The sequence below is a fragment of the Mercurialis annua genome, linkage group LG2, assembly GCF_937616625.2.
Source record: "Mercurialis annua linkage group LG2, ddMerAnnu1.2, whole genome shotgun sequence".
NCBI lineage: Eukaryota > Viridiplantae > Streptophyta > Magnoliopsida > Malpighiales > Euphorbiaceae > Mercurialis > Mercurialis annua.
Genome location: NC_065571.1, coordinates 11,006,018 through 11,027,205, shown reverse-complemented (window position 1 = coordinate 11,027,205; position 21,188 = coordinate 11,006,018). Strand labels below are relative to the sequence as shown.

The 21,188-nt window shown below is 34.9% G+C and overlaps 3 protein-coding genes across 3 annotated transcripts; 1 reads left to right on the top strand and 2 right to left on the bottom strand.

Annotated features, from left to right (window-relative positions):
• Window positions 1-5,235: 5,235 nt before the first annotated feature.
• On the bottom strand, window positions 5,236-6,677 carry LOC126670006 (transcription factor TCP21-like). Its single transcript, XM_050363656.2, has one exon. It carries the CDS (start codon window positions 6,533-6,535, stop codon window positions 5,756-5,758), a length of 780 nt encoding a protein of 259 aa, XP_050219613.1. The 5' UTR covers window positions 6,536-6,677; the 3' UTR covers window positions 5,236-5,755.
• A 4,867-nt stretch (window positions 6,678-11,544) lies between these two features.
• LOC126670408 (uncharacterized) lies at window positions 11,545-13,727 on the top strand. The gene is made up of 4 exons (XM_050364122.2): window positions 11,545-12,356; window positions 12,565-12,658; window positions 12,738-12,849; window positions 13,303-13,727. Exons 1-3 carry the CDS (start codon window positions 11,981-11,983, stop codon window positions 12,745-12,747), a joined length of 480 nt encoding a protein of 159 aa, XP_050220079.1. The 5' UTR covers window positions 11,545-11,980; the 3' UTR covers window positions 12,748-12,849; window positions 13,303-13,727.
• Window positions 13,728-14,658: 931 nt separating this feature from the next.
• Window positions 14,659-18,135, bottom strand: LOC130015093 (uncharacterized). Its single transcript, XM_056104622.1, has one exon. It carries the CDS (start codon window positions 18,133-18,135, stop codon window positions 14,659-14,661), a length of 3,477 nt encoding a protein of 1,158 aa, XP_055960597.1.
• Window positions 18,136-21,188: the final 3,053 nt, after the last annotated feature.

The window sequence follows — 21,188 nt, the reverse complement described above, 5'->3', positions numbered from 1 at the left end:
ATATTATTTAACCCCTAAACTTTACCACTTTATTACATGTGACCTCTTAACTATTTTTTTTTTCATTAAACCTCTTAACTATTTTTTTTGTTCTACCACTTTATTCCATGCGACCTATAAACTAATTTTTTATTCCATGGAGCCTCTTAATTATTTTTTTGTTCTATTTAACCCCCCAAACTAAACTATTTGTTCTATTTAACCCCTTAACTAAGTGTTTTTTTTTTCAATGAACATCTAAACTACGTTTTTTTTACCCATTTAACCTCTCACGCAATGTATCAATTTTAGAAAAGATATGAATATGATTCTTACATTTAAAATAAAAAGCGATGTATTTTATATATTATTGAAAAATTTATTTAAGGATTAATTACTTTAAAAATCATGAATTTTAGCGTATTTTATAATTTAAACACAAATTTAAAAGATTCGTAATTGATTTGAAAAATTTGAAATTGTAAAAAATTAAAAGTTGGTATCTTAAAATTTCTAAAATTAAAAATTTGAGTTAAATTTACGAAACACACTAAAATTTATTTTATTTTTAAACAATTAAACATTCATTTAATATTATCAAAGTATAATAATTTATGCATTTTATAAATATCGTTAACCAAAAGAGATAAACTCCTTTTATCATTATTGAAATATAAAAAAACATTTGCATGTTCAAGAAGTAATATCATTTAATTATTCGATCAACATTAAATATTTTTTATTTATTTCTACCCTTTTATTTCTAATTTATAATGTCGTCAACAATTTACAAAAATATTATTAAAAAATACATTTTAAAAAAAAAACATATGTCATTGTATATTTAATTAGGCCAAATGTTGTAAAAAGGCCAAATCTTTCATAAAAGTTTCACAAAAGTTTGTCAATTTTGGCCAAAAATAAATTATTTGGTTTCAGTTGTGGCCAACTCTCAATTTGATTTCAATTTGCCTATGTGACGCCTATGTGGCATGCCAAATAGTGAAAGTTCGGGACTTTTGTGAAACTAAATAATCCATTTTTGGCCAAAATTGACAAAATTGAAAGGTCAGGACTTTTGTGAAACCAAATAATCAATTTTTGGCCAAAATTGACAAAATTGAAAGGTCAGGACTTTTGTGAAATTTTTGTGAAAGGTTTGGCCTTTTTATAACATTTGACCATTTAATTAAGGCTTAATCACCAAAAAATGTCAAACCTATACGTCTTGTGTCAATTATAGTCAAACCTTTAAAATCACCAGATTTAGCCAAACCTTATATGTTCTGTTTTTTTTAGCCATTTTTGAATCGAACTGGTTTTTCTGACACCGTGTCGTCCACGTCACCGCCAACTAAGCAATTGGCTGGCATGGCAGCTGAAATATTTAAATAAAGTTTGGCTATAGCTGACACAAAATGCATAGGTTTGGTATTTTTTGGTGAATAAAACTAATTTTAAAATTAAATAACTAAATGATTAATTATATTATAATGAAATTCATATATATTTAAAAAATAATATTTTTATTTAATGCTAATTAAAATTAATTTAATTTTTACTAAATTTAAATAATTCTAAAATATATTTTTTACATATTTGATGGATATATAATTAATCTAAATTTTACTAAAAAAAAAATGTCATATTCATCTTAATTTTTTTTTTAAATTCCAGTTGTCAGTTCTTTGACACCGCCGCCGTTTGAGATCCAATTGTTCGTCTTCCGACGAACAATCTGAGAGTAATATACACAACAAACATACGAATATGTTCATAATTTAACTAGACACACATAAATATAAAAATAATCACTAAATAGACTGCTTATTTAAAGGACGAGTATAATTATTTTCTCATTTTTTTCCTTCAAAAAGTGAAGCTCTCATGATGTTTATAAGCATAAACGCATATGTCATTTTACTCGGTATAGCCAAAAACTTACCTTAATTTACACATAACCATTTTGTTTATTACCTAAACCCAGTCATAACAAGATCTCAACAACATTAAAAATAATAAATCAAGTTCAAAATCATCATGGACATTAAACCCTTTCACCAAATTTAATTCAACAGTAATTCCTAAGTAATACATTACTTCATTTTGTTAATTACATATTCATTCAAATATATTATAATATAAATTTATTAGATTTAATTAGGTTTAATAAAAAATTAAAATTAATTTTAATTAGTATTAAATAGGAAATTAAATAATATAATTAATTTACTAATTATTAAATTTAAAAATTGGCTTGAATTTAAAATTACGTTTATTCACCCAAAAAATACCAAACCTTTTTTTTTGTCAGTTATAGCCAAACCTTATTTAAATATTTCAGCTACCATGCCAGCCAATTGCTTAGTTGGCGGTGACGTGGACGACACGGTGTCAGAAAAACCGGTTCGATTCAAAAATGGCTAAAAAGGAAACAGAACATATAAGGTTTGGCTAAATCTGATGATTTTTAAAGGTTTGGCTATAATTGACACAAAATATATAGGTTTGGCATTTTTTGGTGATTAAGCCTTTAATTAATTTATTTGATTTTAAGCATTTATTCTAAACATAATATAGTTGAAAATTAAATAGTTGTATTTTTGAGGAGGTTAAACGGGTAAAAATTAAAAGTTTAAATGTGCAATAGGCAAAAAGAATAGTTAAGGGGTTAAATAAAACAAATAGTATAGTTTGAAGGTTAAATAGAACAAAAAAAATAGTTAAAAGGTCTAATGGAACACGAAATTAGTTCAGAGGTCACAAGGAACAAAATGGTAAAATTTATGGGTTAAATAGAACAAAGAACATAGTTAAAAAGTCCCATGGAACAAAAAATTAGTTTAGAGGTCGTATGGAAGAAAATAGTAAAATTTAAGGACTAAATAGTATATTAAGCCATAGTTTGTCTAATAAACTATTAAGAGCGGAGATGGATGATGACTTCTTCCATGAAGAAAATAAAAAGAATAAAGCGGCTCAGCTCATAAAAAGTATTTGATGATTGCAATTATGAATAATAAGTCGTAAATCTGTGCATTTACAGGGAATCTAATTAATAATTGTATTTGTAAAATACATTTATATAAATAATTTTAAAATAATTTATTCAATTTGAAAAGATAATGAAAATTATATATTTGGAATAATTTCAAAAGTTTAATATAAGATTATCTTCTAATGAGAATATTTCGTCGGTACAGATAAAGGCTCTAACAACCTAAATGGTGTCACACCAAATATGACATAAATTAAATTTAACACAAGATATAACATTGTATTGAACTTAAATTTAAAAATTAAATGTTAAATTATAGAATTGACATCATGTTTTTTTATATATAAGAAAAGGCTGGCCAAAGCCAAGAAGGGACCAAATACTAAGACATTTTACACATTCGAGGAAGACTAACACCCGCAAGGTTTTCTGCTAAATATCTTGAAACATCAATCGGCATAGTATTGCAATGCATGATACCACTGTTGTGGGAGAATTCTTAACTGGTCATGCGATCGGCACATCTATTGCCCTTTCTACAAATATGCTGACTGTAACAGACCAGTCCCTGGTGAGCAGGTCTCCGATAGCACGGAGGATGTTGGCATTGGCATTAACCCGCAACTATACTTGTTGTTCATGTAATCCAACGCAAGTTCTATCTGTCTCCAACATGACATGTTTGAACCCTCGATTCCATGATGCTTCCAGACCATCAAGGGGCCCTCAAAGATCATCTTGAAGAGCTGAACAACATGCAATATTTTTGTTGTAACTGAAGACCCAGTCACCTCTGCCATTGTGAAACAGACCTCCAAAAGTGGCAAAGTTATCCAGAGTACGGACTGCACCATCGGAGTTGATTTTCAGCCAACATGAAGGGGGAGGATCCCAGCCGATCAAATGTTGCATTTTAGGACTCAAGCCAGGATTTGAGAGGATGGCAAACTACTTAGCCTGATGGTGTAGTTCACCAAATTGAAGATAAAGCGGACGAGAGTGTCCGAGCAGTTCTAGTCATTGTTGAAGATAAAATTATTGCGATGTTTCCACAATGTCCAACAAGTAATTCCAAAAAGTGATTTATCGGTACGGTCCAGTAAAACCGAATTTGATTTTTTTATATTGAAGTTAATTCAAATATTGAATAATCATAATCTAATAAATTTTCATATATGTTAAAATAACAATTATTAATTTATGTATCAACAATAATTAAAATATAAAGAGAAAAAACATATAAATATAAATGTATATATATATATATGTGTGTTATTTTTTAAAAATAATTATGTATTTTATATTAAAGTTCAATTCATTCGATTTTTTTGATGTTTCAGTTTTCAAAACACTCAAACCAAACCGAACACAGAACATCAAACTTTACCTAAAATAGGAACTGGATCAAACCGTTTTCACCGAAAAACCGAACTAAACAACGAAGTTCGATTCGAGTTTTTCGTCTGATTCGGTTCTTGCTCAACTCTAATTAACATAGAATGAGATACACTTTCTTCATTCTGTCCATTCAGGGACATTTCAAACGGAAAATCATTATAGAAGGACTAAGTAAGGCAAATTTAAAAATAAGAAACCTTCGGAACAAAAATCATGAAATAGAGGGATATCCATATTGATTTTGCCATTAATTTACTATAACTGTATTATTGCATATAGTAGCTCTGTGTCATTAATTTATTGCTCAAGGCCAAGCGTACATCAAGTTGTATTAATTCTAAAACACATATGATACTTTTATTGGTCTGAAAGATTTATACATTAGAGTGTAGCTTAATGAACATAACCCTCACACTATTTATGCATAATAATGTATATATTGATTATTTATAATGGTAGCAAAACAATTACTAATTCATTTTCTTTAGTAAAATGATTTTCAAATCAGATAACGCATTTGTCAAAGTAAAATGCTCGTTCTATATCAGATTATCGGGAGCATTTTAACAATTTTTCTAACTTTCTTATGAACGTATTTGTTTCAAATTTAAGTTAAAATTCTTATCTTTGTTTTTTTTTTTAAAAAAACAACGTATAATAGGTAAACACTTTCGTAAGATGAATTGGTAAAAATCTAACAATGAAACTAAAGAGAATTGTGGTGTTTTGTATCATCACTCGTCTCGTTATTTGCAAGCATCATTATGCATAGAATAAGTTGTTTGAAACCCATATAATATGCAAAGTTTCATACAAGATCATCAAGCTAAGAATAATCCAATCAAACTGCACACATAAAGGAAAAAAAAACTCTAATTCCCTTGCACAAATGCACTCTATCAATGAGTACTTAAAAAAACATGTTACACACAATGGGAAAATAGAATTACTTGGAAATTGTTATTTTTTTTCCAAAGTAACAAATTCTAAACTCACTACAACTTCTGATAGGAAAATCCAATTTGAGCCATACTCATTTATGAATCATTATTTGCTTCTTTTCCCCTTCTTCTTCTCCTAAAAATGAACCAAATTAACTAAAAACAATTGAACCCTCTAATTGAATTAATCATCATCTCCAAACAAAACTACTTCACTAATTGAATCCAAACATGCCTTCATGCTTCAATTCAACTCCAAATTACCCTTCAATCCCTAATATAAGGGGGAAAAATAGGAAAAAAAATCTACCCTAACTTCACTAACATGCTCAACATTCATCTTCACACACACAAAAACAATAATTTCACATATATTACACATATATATACCATAAACTGCCGCGGCGGCCGCAGAATCACCATCCAATCACTCGAATTCTCAACGGTGATCGTCCTCTCTCCGTCCTGAACTCCCGTGTCCGCCCGATAACGAAGCCAACAAATTAAGATGTCCGGGGAGATAATTCCCAACTCGAGCAGCCGAAGCCTCGCCTATTGCAGCAGCTGCCGCGGCCGCTTGCTGCTGGTGCACAAACAGAGAGGTTTGCTGCTGAACTGCCGCTAAATCCGTCTGAGCAGCCGCAGCAGCAAATCCCCAAAAATCGGGTCTAGCCGGCACAGCCCAGAACCCGCCGGCACCCGCGGAAGTCGGAGACGGACCCACAAAGGACCCAACAGTGGGACCAACAGAGACTCCAATAATGTCATCCTTATTACTGCCATCATCATCGTCAATTCTCATCCGTTTCCCTAAAATAAACGGCGTCGCCCCTAAAACCGGCTTATGATCGGAAATTAGCGACGAATTCGATATAGAATGAGAGTTAGAGTTACCTCCACCGGACCGAACCGACACCGACAGAGTCGAGAAGCTAGCCGGAGTAGTACCAGTACCAGTAGCAGCAATAATCGACGGCTCAGCTTGACGCAGTAGCCACTCAATGGTCTGACCATCAGATTTATGACCCAACTCTCTAGTCAACTGAAAAACCCTAGCAGCACAAATAATCGGCATGCGAATTCGCCGCCCACGTCCGTCAACTTTACTGTGACGGTCCTTAGCCGGCGGCTTCTTTACAGTCAAGACTCCGTTGCCGTTAGTGTTGGCTGAGGGGTTGAGAATGGCGCCGTTGGCGGGGGTAGAATCGGAATTAGACATGGGTGGAGAGGAGGAGAGTGGGGGAGTAGGGTTTTTTTGGGAGGGGGGAGGGGAGGAGTTAGAGAGGAGAGGAAACAGAGAGCTAATGATTGAGAGGCAGGAGCTGGTGGAGACAGGAGGGAGGGCACATGGGTGGTGGGTCCCTTCTTTTTATTACATTACACAGCTACACATTATACAACTAAGCCCCGAGGGGGTGACATCAATTTTCTCAAGTTATATTAAATTGATTATTGAGTTTTTTTTTTTTTTTCAAAAAATTGTCAGACCGAAATAGAATTCATTGATAAAGATTAAATTATATAAAAAAAATCATAGTTTATATTTAAAATATGATTTTTTAATTTATAGGTCTAAAAAATACTAACAAAACTTATGATACAAGTTAAGTAAATTGAAAGAGCGGCAAATCCAGCCATAAATTCAGTATATAATTTAACCGAACGAGAAGTTAGACTTTCGTTGGAGCGGGACTTGAATATGCCCTTTATTTCGATAAACCGGTCACGCCCGACCCATTTGATCCCTTTGAAAGTTTGTTTTTCCGATCATCTTGGTCAATGAAATTCTAAGAAAATAGATTGATAGCCCTTCAAATCTTTAATCTACAAGAGATTACCTTGAAAGTCCGAATAATCGCTCAGAAGTCTTGAACAATCTAAGAAAATAAGACACAAAATCCGACAAACTATATAAAAATTCTTATAGAAAAAGATAAAAATCGTTATCGGAGTGATAGTCTTCATATCAAACAGGTCTTATTGAGATGAAGTTTAAACTAGATATTATTTATTATTCAATGGACGAATTCTCTTAACCCTTCAAGGTATGAAAATGGAAAAAGTTAGGTTTTTATTTTCTGATTAATTAGATTATAAGTGTCATTTTGAATGGAAATTGATCACTTAGTTTTTCTTTTCAAATTAATTAAATTATTAGTGTGTAATTTTAAATGAAAACAAGTAAGCTACTAATTATTTCAATATTGTTTTATCCATTTTATAATTAGCAAATATTATTCTTTTTGCCCTCGTTTAAAAAAAAAACATATCATTTTCCGTATGGATTAAAAAATCTATAATTATCAATATTGTTTTTTTATATTATCCTTATTTATTGTAGTCTTGTATTTGTGAAAATGACTATATACACTTCAATAATAATTTCTTACTCTCCTTTTATAGTGTATTTCTATCTATTAATTATTCATAAAAATGAGTATAAGAAGCCATATCTGGAGTGCCTTTAATCATTGTCGTAGTTTGTATGTAGAGTAGCAGACACTAAATTATAGAAAGAGAAAATGAAGTATTAAGATAATTTCTTATAAAATGATAGAAAAGTCATTATCTGCCTTTGTATATAAAAAATAAAAAATTGAGATTGTCCTTTTTTAAATGGGACACAAGGAGTATTATTTTTATTTTAAACTACAAAGTCATTTATTATTTAGATAATTCTTCATCTATTTTTATTGATTATAGTGAAATGCAAAGAAATACTAAATATAGAAACCCAAAAAAATCAATATATTAAATGTGAATAAATATAAAAGAAATATAAGTTGATTTATTTTATTTAGATAATACACTTTTTTAGATTATCTGAAACAACAGCTAGATGCATACTAGCGATGGCAGACTACTCTAACTACAACATTCTCATTCTAAGCGTATCTCTTAATCAGATTTTCTAATTTGTATATGAAAAAAAGTAAGTCTAATTAGATTTTATTTATATTATTCTTTCTTTTTTAAGATTTTAATGAACAATACGATTAATTGAGTTGGTTGAGATCATTAATCAAACTATTTGCTTCAAAATGATCTATACTCATGGTACTAGTTTCATATGACACATCTACGTAAGATTTATAATTTGATTCATCTCCTTTGAATTAATTAATATTATGTTAATAATATTTCATTTTGGATTTATATTAGGAAGTGATAGATACTAAACTCTAAAGTTTGAATCTGAATCTCTTACGATCTAGGAAAAGAAATAGATACCAAGAGTCCGACCAGTATACTAAAATCAAAGAGAAATCGCCTTATATACCGAATCTTTTATAATATTTCCTCTTCAAACACCGATAATAGGATTTATATCTAAATCTGAGATACTCTCCTATTGTCTCGAAATAAAAGACATATCTATAAGGATTCAGATTTGAAATAAACATACCTATTAGAACACTAATAGGTATGCTCAAAATTGCTTCTATATAAAAGACTTGAAATATTGTATGTTAAGGCCAATGTGGACTTAACTTGATTGGTTAAGGCGTCTCTAAGTGCATCGAGAGGTTGTGGGTTCAAACCACGTCTAGGTAGCTAATAACTAACAACTGAGACTCTAAGAGTCGATTAACATCTTTGACAAAAAAAAAATCAGAAGTTAAGCTCCTTTAAAAAGTTTCTATGCTAAATTTTATAATATGGCTCTTATTTAGTCAGTACTTTATTCATTTTTAACGAATTTTATAATAAATTATTTAATATTAATATATCTCTTGATTATGATTTTGAATAAATATACTCATAAGTTACTTAAATCATATAAATCAAGATGTTTTTATTAGGAATATTGAGAATAATGTAAAATCAAATTTCAATATTATAATGCAACTAGCAAAATTATTTTTAAAGAATTATTACTTTATTTTAAAAAAATATTTTATTTTACATTATTCGATTTAAAATAGAAGAGAACGATGAAAAAAAATCTAAATGAAATAAATTTGAGTTTGAACGAAGCACATCATTTACCTAATCGAGTTGGCTCTTTTTAGCAAATAAACTTTTTACTACATTTTTAAAAATTTGAGGAGATATACCGATGAAGTTCAAATGGTATAAATGTCGAGTAGCATTAATTTTGTGTTATGACAACGGTAGCAAAGAATCATTCAGGTATAATTTGAAATAGATTTTCAGCTATATTCAGATTTATTTAGAATCAACGTATACTAAAAATTCTTGCTCTTCGGGAGGCAATAAATTGGGATATTAATATGGGATAGAAGAATGTAATATGTGAAGGTAATGTCCTCCAAATCTACTGCTAATAATTTTAAAAATTGTGCTATTTTTTCTTATCAAGATATTTACGAATATATTTTACGTCTTTATAAATTCTTCAATACTTCCTCAATCTAATTTATTCGACGGTCAGAAATATAGAAGCTTGTAATCTAGTTTAAAATGTCACATTTCCAATTCGCTGGGTTATTTTTTATAGTGATTTATATTTTTTGTCTTGTATATTAATCTATCTCTAAAAACTTTTAATATAAAATACATATATTTTTTCTAATAAATTAAATAGATGCAAATAGAAACAAAATATTTAAAAATAAATTCAATTAATATAATTATTAACTATAAAAAAAATTAAACACATTCACTCATTGAGAGAATCATTCTCTTAAGATTTATTTCTAGAGAAATTCTCTTAAGATTTAATAATAGCTTTCATTTAAAATTTAAACAAATAATAACTGCACGTACACACGCGCGAGGAGGAGCGACTGTAGAATGGAAAGAAGGAAGGGTCCCAAATGGAGCAGAAGAATTTAAAGTGGCCGTACTACTGTTTGAGAAACGAAAGGTTCCAGCTACGTGCGGTAATTTCATTATCCAATTAGCATTCGCCACGTCTGTTTCAATCAACCAATTTTCAAACTCATTAGATTTTATTGAATCTGTTTGGTGGCCTATCATTATGCTACTCTCTCTTACTATCAATTACCTCTTCTTCTTGTTTCATTTTTATTAGGATTAATTTCTTAAAAACACCTCATCTTTTAATTTTTTTTATATATTCTGTTACTGGCGTTTTGCGTTCGTAACAACAAGCGTGTGAAATGCGGGCGTGCCAGGAAGCGGATTCCAAAATGTAACTTAACTTCTTAAACGAGCGATTGGGGTTTGGTTAACCTTATAACAAGTACTCCAATCAAGTAATGCTAAAACAAAGAAATTCAACTGTAAATATGTTTACTAATTGAATGAAATGAAAATACAAGTGTTTGAGTAGAAATTGCAGAAGTTCAATCGTAAAGTTCTTTACTGATTGAAGAAAACTGAGAATGCTAAGTGTTGAGTGTTTTTGCCTTTGGGCTGGTTTTTGTTGGATTTGATCGGGGGCTGCAAATTGGCTGCTCTTCTCTTATTTATAGCTTTTTCCTTTGAAAACTACTGCTTCATGTTTCAACTGCACACGTTCTTCCCCACCTTCAGGAACTGCCAATCGTGTCTTTACTTCTGCTGTACGTGCTTTTTAACTTCTTTTCTTCTGAAATGGACTTCTTGGGTTTATGGGCCATTTAAATTAATATTTAATGGCCATCTCAAATTTGGGCTTTATCTTCTGCAAATGGACTTGGACTTTTTGCATCTGTTAGGAATAACTAGCCAACCTCTGGAAATCACCTTCTAAAAGTCAACCTCTAAAAATCAACCTCTGGAAGTCACCTTCTAGAACTCAACCTCTAAAATCAACCTCTGGAGTAAAAATTAGTCAACCTCTAGCGACCAACCTTTGGAGACCAACATCTGAAGTCAAAATTAGTCAACCTCTAGAAATTAACCTTTGAAAAATCAACCTCCGAAATCGACCTCTAGGTCAAAATTAGTCAACCTTTAGAAATCAAATTTTGGAAATCAACTTCTGGCAAAAATGGTTAACTTCTAGAAATCAACTTTTGAAAATTACTTTAGGCCAATTATTCACAGTGCTCTTTTTATCTTTTGAAAAAGAATACGGGCTTTTATGGCCTTTTAGCCATATTTTTAATTTTGGTGCAAACAATGCCCCCTATATAATTGGCTTTTTAAAAATAAAGCCATTTATATATATTATTTTAGCCAAAATTATTTAAATTTTCTTTTATCACGGTAAATTCAAAAATTGAAAATTCACGGCACTTGCTTTTTTTTTATTATTTTTAGCCGTTAAAATTTTAAGAACTCCAGAATTATGTGTAAATATAAATCTTTTAAGGCCTCCAGCACCCCTATGATTTGAATCTTCTTCCACCTTCACCCTCCACGCACAGATCTAAAAATCAATTCACCTTTCGCCGTCCCAAACGCTTCCCACCAAAATTCTCATCCTTAATTCATAATGCCTTTTCATGTTTGAAGTGGTACTCCAGTAACTCCACGCCTTGGCTTTATAGAAGCAGGTCATTTACAATATGAAGCATTTTTCAATTTATATGCACAGTGGCGAGTTACTTTTGTGAAAATTTATGGGGAGATTTCCATCTCATCAACAGTTGGTCACGGCGGCAGCGGATCCACAACCCTGGAGACGGCTTCAGCAACCTATCCACGTCCGGCCACGGCAGCTCGACGTCCAACGGCCGTTTGTCTTCAAACTTGGCAACTTCTCCAAGAACCACGGCAGCCGCTTCACCTGCTCCAAGATCTACGGCACATGCACAGACTCCAAGAATGGTTGCTGCTCTCCAAGAAAATAGTCACATTGACAGGCCTTGGGCCAACGGTGGCTGTCTGTTTCCCCCGCAAAAACGGCGGTACCCAAGTTCGGCGCCCCTACGGCGAGCAGCTCCCTTGCGCTTGGCGGCTCCTTCGCGGCTCAGCAAGCCTATCGCGTCCAGCGGCTCTCCGCCAGCAACTCAGCGGCTTTGTCATCCAGCAGCTCGTTTATTTTAGCAACCAGCAAGTCGCCGTCCTCAAGCAACTCCACCGCGCCGAACCAACAGCTTCAATTCCCTCAGCAGCAGCGGCCTGCCTCCAGCAGCTCACGTCGACAACTTCAAAGGCAGTATCAAATCCCACCACCATGGCAGGTATAATTCTTTAATTCAATCTCTTAAACTTCAGTTGCCGTATAGTGATTTTTAACTTTGTTAATCACCTAAGATTGTGCCTTTCTCCTCAAAAATTTAATTAAATGCTAAAATTTGATTCAATGTCAACATTTGAATTTAATTGCCCAACACTTGATTCAATGTCAACATTTGAATTTAATTGCTAATGGTTTTGGCTCAATTTCAGACCTCCCTTCGGCTTTTAAAAAGCCGTTGGTCCTTTATCTTGCTCCCAATGCAGTGACTGAATTTTTTGCAAGAAACCGTAACCTTGACAACGGGTAAGAGTTGATTTTTAGTGCCTTGGATGCATTTTGTCTGTTTGAATGGTTGAATACATACGCATTTTGATTTTTGCAGGCTCTCCTAAGTTGGTAACTGCAGGCACCAACTTTTCTAATTTTGCGGCTCAAAAAGCCAGCTTCTAATGCCTTTGCCATAGGATCCACATCCAACCTTTTGACTGGCACAAGTAAGCAAAATTAAGTTTCATTATAATTGCTTGTTTTTTTTTTTGTGGATCGGTTGGTATGGATTTGGCATAGTGTTGTTTGTTTGGAATCAATTTTCTTATGCAGGTGTTGTTTTTAATGGTTTTTAGATACCATTTTAGTATTAGAAATCTTGCAATTTCCACAGGCTATGAATTTAGTTATGTTGCTTTTAGCCTTTAGAAGTCACAAAATCCCTAAATAGCTAAGTTAAACAGAATTTAAGGCCATATGACATTTTGGCCTAGTTTTTTTTTTCTTCTGCATATACCCTGTTCACTCTAGTTTCCTTTGAACCATTTAAAAACCAAATTGGCCAAGTAATTAGTTTAGATTTGCTTGTTTTGAAATTCATAAAAACCAATTACTTTGTTTATTTTCGCCAATTTTGAATAAATGTGCATATTGCTTAAAAGTAGAGTTTATACTTACAGGTTCTGAATTAGTCACGCCAGCTCGACTATTCCAATTTATCCTCTTCTGGAAGGGTTTGCCAATGGGAGAGAAAAGAATGAAGTAAATGGCATTGTTAGATCCTGTCTTTTTCAAATTTCAACCTTTGCATGTCGCCATCCAAGAGAAACATCATGTCATGAATTTATAGGCTGTTTGCTCAGAAGTTGGGAAAGTGAAGTCTGCTTGCGATCAAAATGAGATGAGCCGAAGTGTAACATATCTTTTCGAATTCTCCTCTATCTCACTTGTCGCATACTGCTCAAAAACTCTTCCACCAACTTTGATACTATTTAGCAGTATTTGTATATCGAACTAATTAAGTAGTTGATAATTGTAATACTTTAGTACCTTTAAAGGTTGTTGGATGATTTTCCTTGTATTTATTTCAGAGGATGTTTTCTCACACGGCCTTTTGGCCAGTATTTGCTTTGTGACACGTACACTTGCACATATTCACTTGTTCATGCATCGCATTACAGGGACGCCATTCAGGTACTTTCTAAATTCCAAATGTCTTGGTGTGAAGATGGCTCTCCAGCCATTTGTTTGCTTGTTGTGTTCCACACCAAGATTCACTTACAGGTACAGCCATGCATTGCATTTTCACTATGTGTTTATGTTCCTGGTATGAAGATGGCTTTTGCCATATACTTGTGTAGTGATGTGATGTCCATACCAGGACTTGTTTCACGAACAAATCACATATGTCACTTACAGCCATGCATTGCATTACAGGGCCGTTTTTGTTTGCTGTTGAATGTTGTTGAATTTTCTTTTTATCCCTTTAGCTTAGTTAGCCAAAGTTTAAGAAGTCTTAGTAGAATAGAGACCTTATAAACATAGTAGGAGTTTGACTTTCCACCTTTGACAGTCAACTCTTGACATCAACTTCTAGAGGATCAACTGACCAGTCAACTTGAACTTCTAGGAATCAACTTTTAGAAATCAACTCCTAGAACAAACTTTTGGAATTAATTTTTAGGAGTCCACTTTTAGAAGTCAGCTTCTAGAACTTCTAGGAATCAACTTTTAGGAGTCGACTTCTGGAACCAACTTCTGGAATTAATTTTCTATAGTCGATTAATTATAGCCTCACCAATTTAGCTAAAGTAGCCAAATTTAGAATTTTAATTATCAAAAATGGCTAAAAGCCATTACATTACATCTTGTGCCAAAATCCATAAGTTAATGAAAAAGTACAGGTTTAGCCAAAATAGCCAAACTACTAAAAATCTGATAATACACTTGGCTAAAAAGCCACAATGTTACGACTCATGTACTGATATTGCTACAACAAGTTACATAGTCTGCAGTACATGTATGGCTAAAAGCCATTAAGTCATTTCTAAGTTGTATTTCTCCCAGATGGTGGGAGTGTATTTCTTCAAGTACTTTCCATTAATAAATTTTCTATGAGGCTCACCCTCTAAACTTGATAGCCAGTACGCATTCCCCTTCATCACCTTGTGGACTAAGAATGGCCCTTCCCAATTAGTAGACCATTTCCCATATTCTCTATCTTTAGTACCAGGGGGTAAGATCAATTTCCATACTAGCTCATCTTCTTGAAATGTCTTAGGTCTAACTTTCTTGTTGTAGCTTCTGGAGACTTTCTTCTTCTGTATTATCATATTGTTTAAAGCCTGAAGTCTCCCTTCTTCTAGATTTTCTAACTCCATCATCATGGTTTCATTGTAATCTTCTGGAGTCAAATGATTCTGCTTAGCTACTCTCAATGACCTCACCACCACCTCCATGGGTAACACTGCATCATGACCATAGGTTAGCATAAATGGACTTACTCCAGTAGCATTTCGCCTAGAGGTGCGATATGCCCAGAGTGCTTCTGATAAAATCCGATGCCAATCCTTTGGATTTTCTTCCAACATTTTTTGAACTATGTTGATGATAATTTTATTAGAAGATTCAGCTTGGCCATTGGCCTGAGCATAATAAGGTGTAGAGGTCAATAATTTTATTCCATAATCAGTGGCAAATTCTTGCATCTCCTTACCAGTGAACATTGTGCCCTGGTCAGTAGTTACTGATTGTGGAATTCCAAATTGATGAATAATTTCCTCTTTAATAAATTTAATAACATCTTTTTGCTCTGTTTTTACCAATGGCTTAGCGACTACCCATTTGGTAAAATAATCAGTAGCTACAATTATGAAACTGTGATTTTTAGAGGATGGAGGATATATTTTACCTATCAAATCTATGGCCCAACCTCTAAATGGCCATGGCTTGATGACAGACTTCAACTCAGCAGCTGGAAGTCTTTGTATGTTTCCATACCTTTGGCACGATTGACAACCCTTTGCAAAAGTCATGCAATCTTTTAGGATAGATGGCCAGAAGTAACCATGTCTTCGGATCAGCCATCTCATTTTCACTCCAGATTGATGTGCTCCACAAACTCCCTCATGAGTTTGTTTCATGACCTCTAGTGCCTCTGTAGTTCCAAGGCATCTTAGCAATAGGTTGTCGAATCCTCTTCTGTATAAAACATCTTCTATGAGCACGTAGTTAACAGCTCTCACTCTTACTTTATACATCATCTTCTTGCTAGGATTCTCCAGGTACTTTTTAATATCTCTCCTCCAATCCTGTACTAAGTTATCATCAATATTGAAAATATCTAGTTGTACTCCTCTTTTAAAAATTGAAGGGTGAGTTTTTCTTTGTACCATTACTAGTCGGTGGGTTAACTCCTCCGACAGACGTAGGCCAGATGCTAGCTGTGATAATTCATCGGCCTCCCAATTTTCCTCTCTAGGAACATGTACTAATTCAACCTCTTCAAAACTCTCTATTAACTGTATAGCAATAGCATAATAAGAAGTTAAAGAGTAACTCATGCATTTATATTCGCCAGACACTTGTCTAATAACCAATTGAGAATCTCCAATTATTTTGACCTTTTTAGCACCTAGATCTAGGAGGATTTCTAATCCAATAATCAAAGCCTCATACTCAGATTGATTATTTGTACATTCAAAGTCAAGATTAAAAGACAAGGAGGTCTTAGCTCCAGAAGGTGATACTATTATGATTCCAGCACCCGCAGACCTATCTGTACTAGACCCATCAAATTTAAGCATCCAAGGTCTATGTTCATTCATAAAAACCGGTAAGTCAAATTTACTTTCATCTCCTAGGTTTATACATGGATGGTCGGCTAGGAAATCTGCTAGAGCCTGGCCTTTGACCGACTTCTGGGGATGATAAATCAAATGAAAGTCTGCCAAACTTAATAACCACTTTCCAATATTTCCTGATAAAACAGGTTTGTTTAGCATATATTTCATCAAGTCGGTTTGAGACACCACATAGACTCTATTATTAAGCAGATAGTGTCTTAACTTAGTGCAGGCAAAAAACAAAGCCAGACACAATTTCATGATAGGAGTGTATCTAACCTCTGTAGATGTCATCGAACGGCTCAAATAATAAATAGCCTGTTCATGTCCATCTTGGTTGCTCTGGGCTAGCAGACACCCAATTGAACCTTCGGCTGCTGAAATGTACAACCTCAGAGGTATACCCTTTTTGGGAGGCATCAATACAGGAGGCTTCATTAGATAATCTTTAATTTCATCAAAAGCCTCTTGATGGATGGTTACCCATCTGAAGACATCCTCCTTTTTTAATTTCAACAGTTCTGAGAACACTTTTGTTTTTCCTGCAAGATTAGATATAAATCTCCTTAAGTAATTAACCTGCCCAAGAAACCTCTGAAGTTCTGTTTTATTTCTAGGCGGTTTAGCTTCTCGAATAGCTTTGGTTTTGTTTTGGTCCACTTCAATGCCTCTTTCATGGACCAAAAACCCCAAAAAATTTCCAGCTTTTACACCAAAGGCGCATTTCAAAGGATTGAGTTTTAAACAGTGAACTCTCATCCTCCTAAATGCTTCCTCTAGATTTTTCAAATGATCTTTTATTAGTTTTGATTTTACAACAACATCATCAATATAAACCTCCATAGTTTTACCTAAGAGGTCGTGGAAGATGGAATTCATAGCCCTCTGATATGTTGCACCAGCATTACGTAAACCAAACGGCATGACCACCCATTCAAATGTCCCAATAGATCCTGGACATCTAAATGCCGTTTTGGAGATGTCTTCTTTAGCCACCATAATCTGGTTATATCCAGCAAAACAATCCATAAAAGACAAAAGAGAATGATTAGCTGTAGCATCAATAAGAGTGTCAGCAATTGGCATGGCATAAATATCTTTAGGAGTTGCTTCATTTAAGTCCCTAAAGTCTATGCATATTCTAAGTTTTCCATTCTTTTTAACCACTGGAACAACATTTGCTAACCAATTACTATATTTAGCAGGCCTAATAAAGCCTGCTTTACACAATTTTTCAATTTCCTCTTTTACCTTTAATTCAACTTCTTTTGACACTCTTCTCGGAGGTTGGCGGTATGGCTGAAACTCGGGCTTAATAGGAAGCCGATGTTCTACCAATGTCCTGCTTAACCCCGGCATATCAGAATATTGCCATGCAAAGCAATCTTTGTATTCCTGCAAGAGTACCATTAGTTTTGTTTTTAATCCAACCTCTAGGTTTTTACTAACAAAAGTTACCTGAGGTTGCTCAGAAGTTCCAAGATTCACTTCTTCTAACTCCTCTCTAACATGGATGGCTTCATCATCTATCCAAGGAGGTGCTTGTTCTAGCTCCTCCAAGCCAATCTCATGATCTTCAGAAACTTCTTCTTCTTCATAAACCACTTCAGCATCTAGAACCTCTGCCAAGTTGTTTTCCTCCATAATTCCTTCCATAATGTACTGCATACGTTCTTTTAAGATAGCAGATGCAGCTGCTGCAAACTCACTAGAGGTGAGCTTAATCATTAATTTCTTCAATGGTGATGGAGGAACACGGCTTGTTGTATGGAATAATAGCCGTTGATCCAAGTATCTCAGTTGCTTTTCTTTTAACCTCTTCATGCACATTTAGAGGTTTGTCGGATTTCTCTTTCTTCTGCCCTTTTTTACTTTTCCCAGTAAATTGGATGGGGCCAACACATGAGTCATAATAACGGGCCTCTACCATGTTGGTGGCAGTGGTAAATGGCTTTGTGTCTGCCCATACCACCTCCACCTCATTTCCCTTCCAAAAGAGCAGAAACTGGTGTAAGGATGAAGGAACGCACCAATTGGCATGAATCCAATCTCGTCCCAAAAGAGCTTGGTAGCTGGCTGATGAATTTACAACAAAGAACGCCGATAGGGAAGTTTTGCTCCCTACAGTTACCTCTACTGGGAGAACACCAATAGTTTTTGTGAGCTCTCCAGTAAAGGCAGACACACTAACCTCTGTAGAGATGAGATCTTCTGTAGTTTTTCCTAGAGGTTGTAGCATGTTGAATGGCATAATATTCACAGCAGAACCATTATCAATCAAGACTCTGGAGGTTGGTCTGCCATTGAAGTGAGCCTTTATGTACAAAGGCTTAATATGCTTGGTCATTGCCTCTGCAGGTTTGTCAAAAATCACCCTCTTTGGTCCACCATTTGCAGCTTCTTGTATGGTGACCTGGCTGCGACACTCATCTTTTGGAGGTTTGGATACCTCCTCTCTCTGAATTTCTTCTACTTCCTCAGAGTTGTCAGGACCTTTGAAATCACTTGGAAGAATCAAGGAGAAAGCATTACAAGTGAGGGGAATCTCAATTTCACCCACTCTGATGGATCTCTTCTTATCACCTTCTGTGTCTGATTCTGAGTCGCCATTCTCTAGAGATCTCCTCTGAAATTTGCCGCTTTCCTTAACTGGTGGAGTGTCATCAGTATCCTCTTTCAAGAGGTCGTTTAGTCTCATGCCCTCCTTTAGGATTTCCTCATCCACGAGATCATCCAACTCCATGTCGTCTTCTAGGAGATCATCTAAGTTCATGCCATCTCCTGCAAATTCTCCTTCAAGAAAAGCTTCCAACTCCATATCCGAAATTTCCTTCTTCGAAGGCACGTGGGAAGTTTTATTTTTCACTTCCACTGCCTCTGAAGATTTTTGGCTTCCAGATTGCTCTTTCTCAATTAAGATCTTCTTTGACCCCTTTTCCTCTACAACTTTTCTAGGATCTTCCAAGTGCCTGGACTGCCACTCGTTTCTTGCAGCAGCCCTCAACCTCTGGCGCCTCCTCTTCTGAGTTCTTGTTAGTGGAGGCGGAAACTTCTTGTGATAATTGGTATGCCACCTTGGACTAGGTGAGACCAATGGTGGTACCACGAATCTTTGTTCTTTTCTTCGGTTTTCAAAGGTAGAAGGAACCTCTGACTGTTTTTCTTTAAGTGCCAAAGGAGCTTTTGGCTTTTCCTCCCTAGGTGCCAAAGGAGCTTTTGGCTGTTCCTCCCTCTTCCACACGAAGGATCGCCTCTCCGGGAAGATATGCCTTTCTGGCCTCCTTTGATAGTAAGAGGCCCTGTTTTGTTTTTTCAAAAGAGGGCGGTTAGTAGAAACAAAATTATTAGAGTTTCTAGATACCTGCCTTCTTTCTCCTCTGTAATCCCGCTTTACCTCTGCTCTCCTTTCCCGTTCGAATTGCTCTCCCCTGACTCTTTGGTCATTTTGCTCCCTGATTCTGAGCTTTCTTTTTATATCTAATAACAACCTCAAGTCAAGTTCCGAGAGGTCACTGGCATTCACAGACGCCACAGCCGGAAAAGGATCTTCATCTATTACCAGTGCCTCCTTTTTTTCTGGGAATTTTAAAACTCCCTTGGCAATCCTATCCTGTATGATATTTTTGAACCCCCAACATGAATTGGTTGAGTGGTTCCAGGAGTTGTGGAACTTGCAATACTCTCTGCCTTTCAACTCATCTTTTGAAGGCATTTTATGATCCGGAGGCAAAGTAATGAACTTCTCTTTCAACAGAAAATCAAAAATTTCTTCTGTTTTTGAAACCTCAAAAGTATACAGAGGTTGGGCATTGGAATTCTGTTTCTTCCACCCATCAGGTGCTTTTTTGATCAACATAGGGCAGGTACATGAACCGGTGGCCGTGAGGTCGGCTACCGCGGTTTCATATGCTCCCACCTCCTGATAGTAAGTGCCCATTGCCACCTTCTTCTTGTGGCTTTCTTCTCTTAGGAGTTCTTCATATTCAGAGACTTTAGCAGCTAACTCATAGAAGTCCCTGAATTCCATCCCCTGGAACTTTTTTCGGAGCTCAATGTCCAAGCCCCTCTGAGCCATTTTTACATACTCAGTTTCTGGTAGAACAATTTTACACCTGCTCCTCATTCTTTTGAAGCGGTGTATATACATGTCGGCATCCTCTCCCGACCTTTGAGAAACTCTTGACAATTCTGCTATGCAAACCTCTGGCTCTGCACGGTAAAATTGAGTATGGAAAAGCCTCTCCATCTCCTGCCATGTGAGCACTGAGTTCCTGGGCAAAGTAGCATACCAAGTAAAGGCAGTACCTGTTAAAGAATTTGGAAATAATCTCAGCTTGAAATTTGCAATGTTATCTAGGTTGGCCAAGACCCCACATTGAATTGTGAATTTCGCCACATGCTCAATGGTGGAGTGGCCATCCTCTCCAGAGAATAAAGAGAAGTTAGGAATTTTATAGCCTCTAGGGTAAGGATTCTCCCTGTCAATGACATCTGGATAAGGCTTGTGAAATTGCGGTCGGTCAATCTGCCTTAGACCTGGACCATACAACTCCTGAATTGCTTCTCTTACAGCCTCCATGTCTAGTTGCCTTCCCAAAGGTTGGGGTGGCACCTGAGGCTGATTTCTCTCTTGGGGCATGTAATTGCCCCCCGTGCCCAGAGGTTGAGGAAAATTTTGATTAACCTCTAGGTCGTCCGAAGTCGGACAATTAGCACCTGCA